The sequence below is a fragment of the Agelaius tricolor genome, unplaced genomic scaffold, assembly GCF_023055355.1.
Source record: "Agelaius tricolor isolate 1412-34295 unplaced genomic scaffold, bAgeTri1.0.p SCAF_6, whole genome shotgun sequence".
NCBI lineage: Eukaryota > Metazoa > Chordata > Aves > Passeriformes > Icteridae > Agelaius > Agelaius tricolor.
Window position 1 is genome coordinate 46,474,624 of NW_027269266.1, and position 14,927 is coordinate 46,489,550.

Genomic DNA, 14,927 nt, shown 5'->3' on the forward strand with positions numbered 1-14,927 from the left:
AGTTAGTACATACAAATAAACCTTATTCTCTTGATATTTCAGGCTAGCAAAGAATGGAAGATAATTTCTTCTTATAGTCCTGATCCAGATGTGCAAGTGGGAAGCAACTTGCTAATTGAGGTGCCATTAGAGGATGCCACTGGTATGCAGGAAAGGACTCCATTTAATGTAGAAATGTACAAGGTGAGTTTTTTGTAACGCTAGGAATAGGAAGGACAAATTAAATTCTTAAATTTTTAAAGTAGGGAAATTTCTTAAATCCTTTCATCCTGTTACTTCCATGTTTATCAAGGTTGCTTTACCTTCTATAGTTGTTCACATTTGTATAATATAATATAAATACATTGTAATAGAATACATATAGTACTGATTTTAAAACATAAGAGATTGTTTGCAAATGTAATTTGATTAGAGAACAAAACCCGTGACAAAGACTTTTGGGTGTATTTACAGAACAACTGTGGTTAAAGCAAATAGCAATTCAGCTTGTCAATATTCATTATTCCTATAGTCTGGTTTCTGATTGGTGTCACTACCTTGAAATTAAGGAAGTTGTTTAGAATCTGGTGAGTCAGATATTTTCAGGATTGTATGGTAAATTAATAGTTATATGTGCAAGTGATTAGAAGGAATCAAGGAATAGCCTGTCATTCCTGCAGCTGATTTGTAGTATTAGTTGCTTATAAGTTAGATGGATAATGGCTTATGTAATTGGAGTCCCATATTTAATATTTAGACTTGCTTACTTAAAAGCACTTTCTTACTTGTTATTCATTCTGTATAAATTCTCTATTTTCTTATAACTGCAAAGTATGTTTCTTTCTAACAATTTAGCTCATCTGGCATTTCATTTATTTAATTCAATTTTTTTGTTCTGCATCAGATGCTGAATGGAGAGCTCAAGCAATTGTATACTGCAATTACAAGAGCCAGAGTCAATCTTTGGATCTTTGATGAAGATCGTGATAAACGGGCTCCAGCTTTTAAGTATTTCATCAAAAGAAAATTTGTTAAGGTTGTCAAAACAGATGAAAAGAAAGGTAAAGTTGTCCTAAAACTTTCTTAAAAGACTGTCAAACAGTCAAAACTCATGTTTTCTTGCTTTTAGGTTGTGTAATAAAGGTTAAATGCCTTGGTCCTTCTAACAGTATACATTGATAACTGCCCTTGCAAATTTCCACTTATTTCAGTGGGTCTTAATTCTTTTGTCTCTAAAGATCAGTTGAATATGCTAAAGTATAACTTTATTGCTAATTCACTAGTTTAAGTTTTCTTGCTGTCACAGGAGGAGAGTCAGTGATCCCTTAGACAGATCTGATCTTGTAATTAGTTTATTGAGTTCTAACCAGTAAATTCAGATATGTAAAATATTCAGAAAGTATGCATGGATTGGTGGTCAATACTCTACTTTTTATGTAAGCTTTCCATACTTATCTTAAATCTTACACATATGCAAAAATGTCATTTACCAGCCCATTGATGTCTGGTGTTGGGTAAGGGATCCCTCAGCCTCGAGGAGTGACCTTAAGCAGTGTTCCTGCATAAAGAGAGATCATGTCACTGCTGCTCAGCCAGTTACTATGGAGAGAACTCAATGGACCCTGATGGCTGCAGATATTTATAGCTTAAAGTGGTCAATTTGTAGTCAGATTTTCTGCTGTGTTAATGCAGTTTCAGCCACTTACCAGCCCAGTCTCCAGCCAAGCTCTGAGGGTTTTTTGTACTCTCACTGGTAGCTTCACACAACAGTATTACCACACTTGACTCATAGTTACCATTACTGGTGTAAGCACAAACATAGAGCTTGGAACATTGTGAGATAATGCTTAGTTTTGGTACATGATAAGTGGTTTCTGTGGTTTATCCATTCTAACATAAAATGGTCACCCCTGCCCTTGTAGACTTAGATGACAGCATGTTTGCTAAAACTTCAACTCCAGAAGAATGGATTGCACAGGGAGACTACTATGCCAAACACCAGTTCTGGGAGGTAGGAACATATGTTTATCTGAAATAAGGATTCTTGCTTATTCTGAAACCTTTTCTTTTCTCTGTATCTATAAAACCATCTGTAAACCTTCAGTTGCTCTGTAGCAGTCTGCCTTAGTTTGTGGTTTATAGCTATGTGTCTGCTTGTAAATGACTTACAAGAAGTGAGCAGGGAGAGCAAGCCTTTTTTTGTAATCTTAAATTCACTGCCCAGAAATTTGCAATCTCATGAGGGAAATACATTTTAATGCACACAAATGAAAGACAGTAGGAAAAACAATTATTAGCATCCATCAGAATTAACTGATATGCTTGAATCTAAACCATGTTCTTGACAGTATCATTGCACATACTGTAGAAAAATGAAAGCATTTCTTGGAAGTGTATTAATTTGGGTAGGAAAATGATGGTTTCCCTTTGTGTTTAAAAAACATCGAGATTTTACAGTCTTTTGTTTCCTAGCTTCCTAGTTAATGCAGTCCAGATATGGGATGACAGTTAATGGCATCAAAGCAGAACTCAGCCAGGATGACAACATCAATGAAATGTTCTACAGGGAGATTAGGGATGTATCTAGATCAAATGCTTTTGTCCTTCTGGGTGATTTTAACTTCCCAGATATTAACTGAGAAAATCATACAGTGGACACAAACAGGTCCAGGAAATTTCTGGAGAATGTTGAAGATAACTTCTGGGTGCAGGTACTAGGGGAGCTGACTAGGGAAAACTCACCTCCTAATAAACAGAGAGGCATTTGTGAGTGAGGTGGGGATTCATGTCTTGGTCACAGTGACCACAAAGTAATGGAGTTTCAAGTTGTTGATTGTAGAAGAAAAAGTCCTGCATACCTTTGACCGTGGATTTGGGGAGAGCAGCTAATTAGTAAGGTCCCTTGGGAATTCATGAATGACAGGCACTTTTTAAGGGCTGTCTCTGAAGTGTGCAGAAGCAGGAAATTCCAAAGTGTCAGAAGTCAAGCAAGTGGGGCAGAGTCTGGCTTGGCTGAACAGGCATCTTCTTCTTGAACTTAGGGGAAAAGGGAAAGTGTGTGGACATTGGAACAAGGGGAGGTGACACAGGAGGATAGCAGAGATGCTGTTTGTCACTGTAGGGAGAAAATTCATGTGGCCAAAGCTCGAGTAGATTTCAAGCTATCCAGCACTGTGAAGGATAACAAAAAGGTCATTTTAAAACGCATTAACAGCAAAAGAAGGATTGGACATAACATCAGTCCATTACTTGATAAGGTCATTTACCTCACAAATAGGGACATAGACAAAGCAGAGACATTTAATGCCTTCTTCACCTCTGTCTTTAACACTGATGATGGGGTGGAAGACTTGGGGGATGATAAACTCCCAGCTGACTCTGCACTAGTTTGAGACTTGCTGTTGCAGCTGGATGCACGTAAATCTATTGGGCTTGATGGGATTCATTCGAGGTACTGAATGAGCTGGCCCATTTTATTGTGGGGTCCCTTTCCATTATTTTTCAAAGGTCTTGGGAGTCTGGAGAGGTCCCAGTCAATTGGAAGCTGGCAAATGTCCCAGTTTTCAAGAAGGGTAGAAAAGAAGACCCTGGTAATTACAGGCCTTTCAGTCTCTCTTTGGTGCCTGGTAAAATTATGGAGAAGGTTATTCTGGGAGTTACTGAAAATAACATTTGAGTGACAATGCAGTCATTAGTCATAGGCAGCATAGGTTCACTATGGGAAAGTCCCACTTAACCAACTTAATTTCCTTTTATGACAAGGTCACTCATCTAGTTGACCAAGAGAAGCCAGTTGATGTGGTATATTTGGGTTTTAGCAAAGATTTTAATAGTTTCTCTCACAGTCTCTTTATTCTGGATGGAATTGCAGGACACAGCTAGACAAGTCCATAATACATTAGGTGAGAAACTGGTTGTCAAGTCAGGTTTCAAAGAGTTACAGTAAATGGGGTTATATGAGGCTGGTGGCCCATTGGGGCCAGCCTAGTTGGATTCCCCAGTGCTCAATTTACGGGCAAGTGCTCTTTAATGTTTTTATAAATAATTTGCACACTGGAAAGGAGTGTACATTAAACATGTTTGCAACAATACTAAACCTGGAGGACACTAAATTGGGAGAAGCTGTTGATTCCCTCAAGGGTAGAGAGGTCCTGCAGAGACCTTGATAACCTAGTGGGCTGTCACCAACTGTATGAGATTTAACAAGGGCAGGTGCCATATTCTGCACCTAGGGTGGAGTACTCCTGGTTATGCATTCAAATTAGGGAATGAGAGGCTGGAGAGCAGCCCCATGAAAGGAAATGTGGGAGTCTGGGTTGATGGCAAGTTCAAGATGAGCCAGCAGTGTGCCTCGACAACCAAAAAGGCAGACAGTGTCCTGGGTGCATCAAATACAGCATTGTGAGCCAGTCAAAGGAGGTGATTGTCCTGCTCTGCTCTGTGCTGGTGCAGACTCACCTGGAGTAGTTTTGGACTACTCACCTCTGTGCAGTTTTGGGCACCAAAATATGAGAAGAGCAACAGACTATTAGAGTGTGTCCAGAGGAAGGTGACCAAGAGGATGAAAAGTCATAGAATCATAGAATGGTCTCTTCAAAATAGTTTTGAAGAGACCTCAAGACTCATCCAGTCCCAACCCTCCTGCCATTGGCATGGGCAGCTCTAGAGGATATGTCTTAAGAAGAGCAGCTGAAGTCTCTTGTTTTGTTCAGCTTAGAGAAGAGATGGCTGAGGGGTAACCTCATCACAGTCTACAACTTCCTCAAAGGGAGGTCCTGATCTCCTCTCTCTGGTTACCAGTGATAGGACATGGGGAAATGGAATGAAGTTGGATCAGAAGAAGATCAGATTCGACATAGAAAAGGCTCTTGACTGAAAACGTGGTCTGCCACAGGCACTCCAGGAAAGTAGCCATGGCATCAAGCCATGAGTTCAGAGTTCAGGAAGCATCTGGATGACATTCTTAGTTGTGTGGGTTTGTTTTAGGTAGTCCTGCAGGGAGCAGTAAGTTTGCTTCTATTATCCTTATAAGTCCCTTTCAATTTGAGATGTTCTGTGATTCTATGAAATAACTTCAGATACTTTTTTGAGATCACGGCAGAGGGAAAGCTTCTGGGTTTTGCAGGTAACAACATAAAATTCTTTGAAGAGAAAATTAGTATTTATAACAAGGCAAAAACCCAAAGTAATCAGTTGCCACTATACAGATAGTCTTTATCTCCCCTTGAAAATAAAAGGCAGTTTTCTAAATGGACAGAAAAGGGTTGAGAAAAAAAACCCACACAGCTAAAAAAAAAATAATCTTGAAATCTGAAATATATTAGCTATGTTATCTGCAAATCTGTTTTCTTTATAACACTGATCTTTGCTAATCAATGCTGCCTTAAGATGACATTATCTGGTGACTTTGGCAGTTCCAAGGGTGGCTTGCAGTGTGCAATTTCCAAACAGAAGCAACATTAAATTAATGGCTAGAGTAAAGAAATTGTGGTGTTGCAGAATAAGCAGGGTGATGAAGAAAACCTTGCTAGGAGCATGGTAACTCTCAGTGTTTCTGTTTAGTTTTCACAGAAAGAGCCTGGTAAGATAAAAGCATTGAGTAAATGTTCCTTGCTTTTTGATTTCACTTTGTATGCATTGGTCTTCCTTGCTTTTTGTAATATGTGGTAGATGCTTGGTGACTTACCAGTTAATGGCTAAGGCTGTCATTCAGATTGCATATGCTATTTGTTCTATCAGCTTACTGGGAATTCTGCTTTCACTACTTCCATGGAATATTGTAATTATTGTTCTAATTTTGGTAGTTGCACAGAAAGCTTTTCTTTTTGTCCTAAAAATATACCACAGTGTTTTACCTTTTCCTTTTTCCAGGCACCCTGCCAATCTTTCTGCTTTCCATTCCAGTGACTGTAAAATTAAGTATTGCTTTTATGTGATAAAGCATGGGCTGGATGCACATCTGTGAATGCTGTGTGTGATTTCACCCCAGGTGGCTGCCAAATGTTACCAAAAGGGAGGAGCAGCTGAGAAGTCAAAGCTGGCCCTGACACACGACGCTGTTCTCAAAGTGCGTGCAAAGAAAAGCAGCCCAAGGTAGGATATCAATGCAGCTGAGTGAGTGTCACTTTGTGGGGCAGAGGGTGAGATTCACACCACAGCTCTGGGATCTGACCAGAGATGCCGGAGAACAGTGCAGGAGGGGTGTCTTTGTGTGTTTGTGGTTGGCAAAAGAGATTTAAGGAGTTGGAAGGTCCTAGCACTACAGGATCCAGGGCACTACTCCCTCTAGGGAACAGTGGAAGGGCTGTCCAAATGAAATAGGCCCTTGCAAGGGCTTACTGGTTCTGTGAGAGAAAAGCAGCAGGATTTGCATTACGTCAAGAGGCTTTGCATCCATAGATATTATAGATAGGAGAACATATCTGAGTTGAGAACATCCATAGATATAGATAGGAGAACATATCTTGCTGATGGCAACTCACTTTGTTGAGTCAATATGTTAATCCCCACTGCATGTTCACTCAACAAAGGAGAGGGAATGGTGGTGAGCATTAGGGAAAAAAAGCTGCTAGGAAAAAGTGAGTTTTGGAGTAAAATTAAGGTTACAGTCATTTTAAACTAAACAAGCAGGACCAGATCTGAACCAAAGGACAGTTTTGAAGGAACAGATTTTGAGATGAATCATATAGTTCATGATTTTGGCTGCATAAAATAGCTCAAGAGTTTGACAGGGGAGAGAGTTTGCAGTTTCCCAAAGAGGCTTGGAAACTCTTTGGGACTCATCTCAAATAAGACAGGAAAAAACTTAATGGAGAAAGATCTAGACCTAAATGAATCAGTTCCTGTTCATGTTCTGGGAGACCAGAAACTAGCAATGATAGCAGCATGGGAAAGGAATGACTAGATCAGAGGAAGCTGGCACACAAGGGAGAAGAGGGAAGGTCTGAAGAAAGGCTATTACTGGAGTTAGTTGAGATTTTATCTTTTTTGATTACCTGCTTTATATTAGTGGCCCTGGTTAGAAGCATAAGGATGCTCACAAAATTTCATGATTATAGAGAAATTGTTGATGGGACTGATAAAACTTTTTCTCAGTTCACTGTGCTTGTCAAAAGCTTGCATAAAATTTGAGAAGGAATTTGGTGTATTAGAATATGTTGACAGAACATATGTAACAATGAAGCTGCCAAAGTTGAATTCTTTTTTTTAATAGAGGTATTAATGCTGGTGTAAAAAGCTTAAGTAAGATTTTCATGTGTTCTTTATGAAATGCTCTGTACAGGTCTGATTCTCCAGGCTTGAGAATTGTGAATTCAATCTAGATCATGCTGCAGTGATACCTGGAAGGCTGGAATTGTTTGGTTGGACAAAACAAAGGCTGAGAACACATTTGCTTGTGTCTCTAATGACATTGGTGCCAAACAGCAGAAAAGAGAGAGCAAGTTAAGGAAAGAGAAGGAGTACAGAATCACAATAATGCAGTACAGTATAATACAGTATAGTAATATATTAGTTAAAAAAAAACTCAAAAGAATCTTTTGACAGTCAGAGCTATCATATTTTGGAACAGACTTCTGGATAGAGCAGTGTCAGCACAAAATATAATTAATTGTAAGATCATAACTCATCAGGTAACGTATTAAGAATATTGTGTCATGTCAGTGTTGGTTGGATTCAGTGACAGCTCACATGATCCTAAACTTAATTCGATGTTAGTGGTAATTTTCTCTTACTTTCTACAGGGAAAAACAGATGGAATATATGACATTGGCTAAAACTTACTTGGAATGTGGAGAACCAAAGCTATCACTAAAATGTCTGATTCAATCAAAGGAGTTCCGTCTTTGTGCAGAATTGTGTAAAAAATTAGGAAAGGTATTAAATCCTCGCCATATCGCTTTCCTTTTCCTACAAAATTTTTTCCTCTCATATTACTCAGAAAGTAATAGTATCTTTTTGTGTCATGGTAATAGCAAAACTAAACAAGCTCTTTAAGCAGGGCTGTTCAAAAGGAGTAATTTGTCAGAGAACAGGCAGAAAAGAAATGAAGTGGAGCATGATGCAATTATGCAGGCTGGCTTTATTTCTTTGGCTTTCCTCAAATGTCATTATCAGTCATTTGCAGTCAAAAATTAGTGAATGACTGATGTAATGAAACATAAGCTGCTGCTTCATTCAGTACACTGATGATATTGAAACTTCATTGATAACAGCCATTTAAATGGAACTTGGAAGGGTTAGTGTGCTAACAATATGTAATATTTTTATTTTCAGTGTATTTCCACTAAAAGAGTATAAAGTGGTTGTTCCCAAATATTTGAAATTTGAGATATAATGTTAGTGTTCTCTTTCTGCATCCATAACTGTTTTAATTTAATACAATTCATTCTGAAAAATCTGTAAATCAGCAGAAGCATGTGTAGTGTTTTCTAACAAGAGGCAGAGCTGGGTGGATAAATTATTTTGAAAACCTTACATAATACCTTTCATTTTATACTCTAGTTTTTCAGACACAAATATTTTGAAGGTTTTTTAACCAATCTCTTCAGTTTTAGTGATGGTTACTTTAATATCTGATTTTATTCAGATACTTTAATTACATTTTATTAAAGTATACTTATTTATGAGACACATGATGGAATTACAAGATTTATTCCATGCATGTAGTTTTACAGCACTTCAGTTTCATTATTGACTTCTGCATTGCAGATGAAAGATGCTGCAGTTTACTATCAGAAAAGCCAGTGCTACAGAGAAGCATCTGAATGTTATGAACGAATTGAGGAGTTTGATCTTGCCATTAAAATGTATTGTCAGGAAGAACTCTATGAAGAAGCAGCAAAGGCGGTTGAAAGGTATGTCTTGCAAGATGGTATTGGAATATAACTCTCTTTTGCATTTCCAAATTCCATATAATGCAGATGGTTCACTGAAAAATTTTCAGAAGGGTTTTGTCTACTGACTTTGTTTACATTACCTTTTGAATACTGCTTTTTTGAATGATTAAAGCTTCTTTAATTGTTCAATCAAAACATTCAAGAATTAAAGTCACTTTACCAACAAACAAGTTTTTAAATCATCCCCCCGAAACATTAATGAAAATTTATCAGCATAGACACAAAAAATCTGCACTACCATTTATCATGAGAAAGATGATGACAAAAGCTGATGATAATTTACTAATCCAACAGGAAAAAGTTACTCATTCTCAGCATGCAGGAGAGAATGTTTCACAAAACTGGCTTAAGGGATGCATCAATAATTTTACATCAGCCCTTAATAATTAGTTACTGAATATTCTAAAGTGCATGTTACAAAAGATGCAACCAGGTGTTTTGCTCAGACACTCAGTAAGCTACAAAGTATATGCAGATACATACAGAGGCTTGAAAGAATTATCTCTAAACTGACAAGTTTATGTAAATTTTACAGAATATTGTATATATTGACCCTTGGAGGATTCACTGAAATTCATATTTTTTTATAAATAGAAGATTAATGCTGATAACATGTGTTAAAATTATTTGTACGTTGATTTGACAGTGTGGAGAATGCTTCAGTAATGCTGTAAACCTTGTGATCCTGTTTGTACCAAAAGCTTTAATACTCTTGATTCCGACAGCCTCATGTTGTAATTAATTTCTTTCTGTAGATCTTTTCAGCTGATGTGATGCTCTCTCACCTGACAGGCATATCACATGAAACAGTTGACCTTTTTGTAGGAAGGGTTTGTAGGGGAAGCTCTTTGTTTAATGGTTTTGTTGGGTTTTTTTTTTTATTGCAGGGCTTTTTTTGCCTAGATTTGTAATCTGTGGCAGTAAATTGATGTATCTGTTTTTTCAGATATGAAGATATGTTGAATGCAAAAGGACAAATGCCTTCCAAACTCTCCTGTACAGCAAATCAGCTGTATTTGGAAGCAGCTGCAAAGTACCTGAGTATGAACAGGACTGAGGAAATGATGCAAGTCCTCTCAAAACTGGATATAGAGGATCAGCTTGAGTTTCTGAAGTCTCGTGGATGTTTGCGCCAAACAGCAGACTTACTGAAAAGGAAGGATCGCCAGGAGGAGGCTGCGAAGTTGATGAAACAGCACGGCTTTGCCCTGGAAGCAGCCAACCTCACGGCTGTGAAAGAGTTCCGCGCATCGTGCTTGCTTGCTGAAGCTCGCGCCAGGCTGAGCCGCGGTTCAGAACCACACCTGGGGAACGTGGAGAGCATCCTCAGAGAAGCCCTTGAGCTTTGTGAACAAACTGGGCAGAAGTCTGGCATTGCTGAGGCTGTGTTTTTGCAGGGAGCTCTGAAAGGAGACGTCTTGAAGCTGAGCGACGCGTACTCTCGGTTCCTGTCTCTGAATCATTCTGCTGGTGCAGTTGAAGCTCTCTTTGCGTTATGTCGCTGCAGCACTCCTAGCCAGAACATCCTCTTCATGGCAACACGTGGCTTAATGGCTCTTCTGAGTCTTGTTAGTGGTCTGAAGAAAGCAGCCACCAATGCAGAGAAAGATATGGTGAAGTTATGCTTTGCCTATTTTGGGATTGTCCAAGCAGGTGACAGTTGCCAGGTGTCCCAAAATGAAGCTGAACCCATTATCAAGTTTTTGTTAGACAAGCAAAGTCTAAAAGAGAGGAAGGCAAAAGGTGATCTCTCAGTAAGCACAGAGAAAGTAAAATCAGCTTTGAAGCAGCACTTGTTAAGCAGGTTGTGCTTTATCACCGATGAGTTACTGAGCAAGAAGTACCCTGATATTTGTATGAAGTTCATTGTAGGATTGAACTGTGAAGATAAAACCTGTGAGGGTTACCACAGACCCTTGTTGCGTCATGAAGCAAGGACAATATTTCAGTGTAAAATGCATCTGGTGGCAATAAATGGACTGTTGTTGGAAGCCACATGCACTTTCCCTAAAGAGTTACTGAATCAGTGCAAAAGCTTTGAGGACATTTTGACTCCTGACAAAAATGCATCATGTGAAGCCCTCCTAGGAATGTTTTTTCCTAATCATTTTCATTTGAGAATACTGTCTGAGAACCCAAGAGCATGCAAAGAAATACTGCAATTCAGTAGTGTTATTTCCAAACCTTGTAGAGAGATGTTGAGGAAGTACATCACATTTAAGTTTAATAAGGAAGACATTGCAGCCAGAAGAGAATCAACTGATTTGTGGCTAACTGTCATGAAGGTCCTTATCTTATCTTCAGGATATCCTGAAGAATTTGAGAAACTTCTTTTTAAAGAAGAGGATAATTATAACAAAGAGCTAATGTTTGCTTTGGCAAAGGCAAAAAGTCTCCCCAGGAATAAAGGCCAGGAAGAAAAGACCAAAGGAATAGCAGGCAGACATGGTATGTTGCTACCTGACAAGAATGCCGAAAATCCAGGAAGAACACACTTGTGCTTCATTCGGCTTCTTGAAAATTCACTTGAGCAATTCTATGTTCATAAGAACCCTGAAAACTGTAAAAGATTTTTTTTCCGTTTCATGAATGTCCTGATCAAGAAATGCACAAGATACCTGATTCCAAGCATAGGAAACACGGTGATGTTGCTGGAATTCCAGTATATTCTGTGTTGTGCTGTCCTGATGCGTCTCGCCAAAAACATTACTCTCTGCCTTCCAAAGAGTTACATCGCTCTCCTTCATTACTGGGAGTTTTTGTTCAGACACAAGAACCATTACAAAGAACTTAAAGACACGTTTTCTATTATACAGGAATACAGACCGCAGGACACAAATGCAGCTGTATACTATTTCAGATCTCATCTCTGTTATCTATCAGAAGTCTTGTGTGGTGTTCATGGAAGGTTCAATGTCCTCCTGGATGCCTTTGGGGATCCCGACTGCATAACTTCAGGGGAGGCTGAGCGGACAGTCGTGCTGTGCTTGGTGATGTTACTGAATGCTGACCAGGTGCAGAGCTCTAAAGACAGATCCCTCTTACGCCACCTCTTCCCTGAAATCAAGGCCCTGCTGGAATCGATGAGAAAAGACACTCCCTCTAAAGTACCTGAAAGATTGCTGAGGGTCGTGGAGCAAGTGGGTGATGCTACACAGGTGAGAGAAGTTGCTGCAAGCCTGCAAGAGCTGCTGACTGAGCGAGATGAAGAGCACTTGGTTGACTGCCGCTGGAAGTGGGACACTGCCTACACTCAGGGGCATCCACCCATACGGGGCATCCAGTATGAACGCGTAAACCTTGACAGGTTTGTAACCTCTTTGGATGAAATGGAATATGCTGATGAGCTGGAAGAGGAATTTGAAGAGGTCCATTGCTTAGAGGACCAAAAGGATCCCCTGGAAGTCATTGCACTCAGCAAGCAACAGAAGCAAGAGCAGAAAGCATCTGCTCGACGCCAGCTGTATCGTGTGTTCCATTTAATTTCCCTGTATGTGAAGTGGAAAAGGAAGGCCCGCTCCAGAGTTCATCCTGTTGCAATGAAAGAAGAGGAATTTTTATCAGAGTTATTCAAAAGAGCAGATATTGACCAAACCCAGTGTGACCTCTGTGGAGTCAGATTCATGCAAAGCTCTGAGAACTATTTCAGCCGGTCAGAGAGCATGGAGTCAGACACTTCTGAACCTCTGACACCAACTGAGAGCAGTGGGGAAGAAAAGTTGCATGCAGAAGGAAATGCAATTTCTGTGGCCAGTGAGGCCTATTTGGAGCACAGAAACACAGAAGAACACACAAATAACCATGCTGCCTACAGACACTATGCTGAGTTTTTCAGAAGAAACATAGATCCAATAATACGTGATGGACTGGAAGTAGTGGAGGCCATTACAGGAAGGGATTACACCCGAGACCATTTAGCATATAAAGAAGGTTCCAACTTACGCCAGAGGAAAATCAAAGAGAATATTAAAAAAATTTCAGATGCAGTAGAGGAAATCTATGAGAAAAAAGCCTGGGCTGGAGGTAGGACCTTTCCAGTTTTCTTTATGCAGTTTAATATGTCATTTTTTGGCCAAACTGCTAGACCTGGCAAAGCTCCATTTGCAAATCTTAATGTGGTCAAGAGAAAGTTTTTTCCAGGTATTTCAGGTAGCTGATAAAAAGAGGAACTGAGAGAGTTGGAAATATTCAAAATACATTCTAAACTCTTCCAACTTAATGAATTACATAGTAGAAGAAAAGTGAATAGTAGTGAATTTTTATAGATGGTAAAGGGAATTCTACATGGTCATGAGGTACTATGTTCTCTGAACCTAGTTTTACAGTTTTACAGCAACTTTGCAGTTTTAGTGACAGGACATCTTTGCTAATTTTTTTATTGTTTCTACTGTTTCCTATTTACTTCTAGCCATAGTAATTTGGATATGCAGGGGTAGACTGGTAGGAGTACTTGGAGTTTTTGACTAAGGATATCTCTGGTTATTCTGCCCTTGAAGTGACAGTTTTGCTAGGGCTGAGCAAAAGTAGATACTTAACCACAAATATGTGGTGTGTCACTCAAAGGCAACATTGGTATTAAAAAGTTTAGTAATTTATGGTGCTTGAGATACACATTTTGATACTAGATTCCCCACCCCCTTATATGATTAAAGCATTATTTTATGCTGATTTTTGCAAGCAAAATTGAATTAGTGAATGAGTGGCCTAGAAGCAAAATTGTTTAGTATACTTGCTTTGGGAAAGTGACAGCTTAAATCTTAACATTGTTACTGGCTTCACCGGTAGAAATCCACCAATCCTGTCAAGCTGTCATTTTGCCTTTGATGTCTGACAGTAGTGAAAAACTGTAGTACTTGATATGTTCATCAGCTCTGATCAGTGAAATATGTTAAATTTGTTACTAAATGTTAGGTTGTGCTCTTCACGTGTAAGCTTTATCTTTACTCCTAGTGGAAAGCTTCACATACGGATGAAGTCCATGAAGTTTAGCTTATTGTTTACTTGCCTTCCTGCTCAGTGAACCATGATAGTGATGAATAAGATGGATATAGTAGGCTTAATTAGGTAATAGTGGATTTCGTTATGACAATTGCTTGATGAATGTTACCTTGTTATTCTACTCAGTGAAAATATATAGAGAGAAATTATTTTTTTCTGAGACTACTTTTCCCTCTCTTTATAACAGGCATTTTTGAGGTTCTTAGTTGTGCAGTTCAGCAAAGACTGCACCATTTTAGGTCCATGTTTGACTTTGATTCATATAATTTCAGAGAGATAACGAGAGTCAGGAACTTTATAACCCAAAAATAAAGTAGGATGTTTTCAGGATTCAGATGTAACTCCAAAGGGGCAGCACAAGGATGTAGAACTTCTGTTCTGATAGTGCTAGTAATGTTGATTAGAATGGGGAGTAATACATACATCATCTTCATCCATATTAGTGAATTATCCTGGTGATCATGACTTCTGGGTTTGCAGCATCATCATCCCACATGGTTCTGTGTAACTTCATTTTGTGCTTGACTTTTAGCTGCTGTCCATTTCTCAGCTAAGTGTTCTCACAGAATGTTAACTGTGCTCCATTTCAGCTGAAGAACTAATAAACAGACATGCCAAAAAATTGGTTGACACCCTTGATGATGCTCATAAGTGGCTGAAGCAAATGGACTCTCACAGAATAACAGGAGAAGGTATGTTTTAAAATTGCACAGCTTGCTGTGCCCACTGCTGTTCAGTAGTGGTCTCTAAGCATCACTTCAGTCTCCCACTCAGCAGCATTGTGGATATTCATTGACCTTTGAGAGGCACTCCCATGGGGGCACTCTGGAAAACATGAGATAACCAGGCTTTCCCTCAGTGGCTCTTCAAAACAGAGCAGTTGGATGCAGGGTGGCCAGAGTGGAGCAAGACTTCTCCCTGGCCTTCAGTGTATCCCAGCCTGACAAAGGATGCTTGCATTTGTTTCTTTTGTTTTCACTTCCATTTCTCTTGGTTTCATACAAAAAAGTAGCATACATTGATGCAGTCTATTGCATCACAGATCTCTGAAGG

General features: G+C 39.1%; 1 protein-coding gene across 3 annotated transcripts in view; it reads left to right on the forward strand.

Annotated features, from left to right (window-relative positions):
- Positions 1-14,927, forward strand: part of TRANK1 (tetratricopeptide repeat and ankyrin repeat containing 1) — a 51,873-nt gene that overhangs the window by 35,488 nt on the left and 1,458 nt on the right. For all 3 annotated transcript variants that reach the window (XM_071429671.1, XM_071429672.1, XM_071429674.1), the window contains 8 exons: positions 43-183; positions 884-1,040; positions 1,902-1,990; positions 5,969-6,072; positions 7,722-7,854; positions 8,689-8,834; positions 9,823-12,899; positions 14,465-14,566. In XM_071429671.1, coding sequence (XP_071285772.1) covers positions 43-183; positions 884-1,040; positions 1,902-1,990; positions 5,969-6,072; positions 7,722-7,854; positions 8,689-8,834; positions 9,823-12,899; positions 14,465-14,566 — 3,949 coding nt within the window. The remainder of the gene's footprint in view (positions 1-42; positions 184-883; positions 1,041-1,901; positions 1,991-5,968; positions 6,073-7,721; positions 7,855-8,688; positions 8,835-9,822; positions 12,900-14,464; positions 14,567-14,927) is intronic.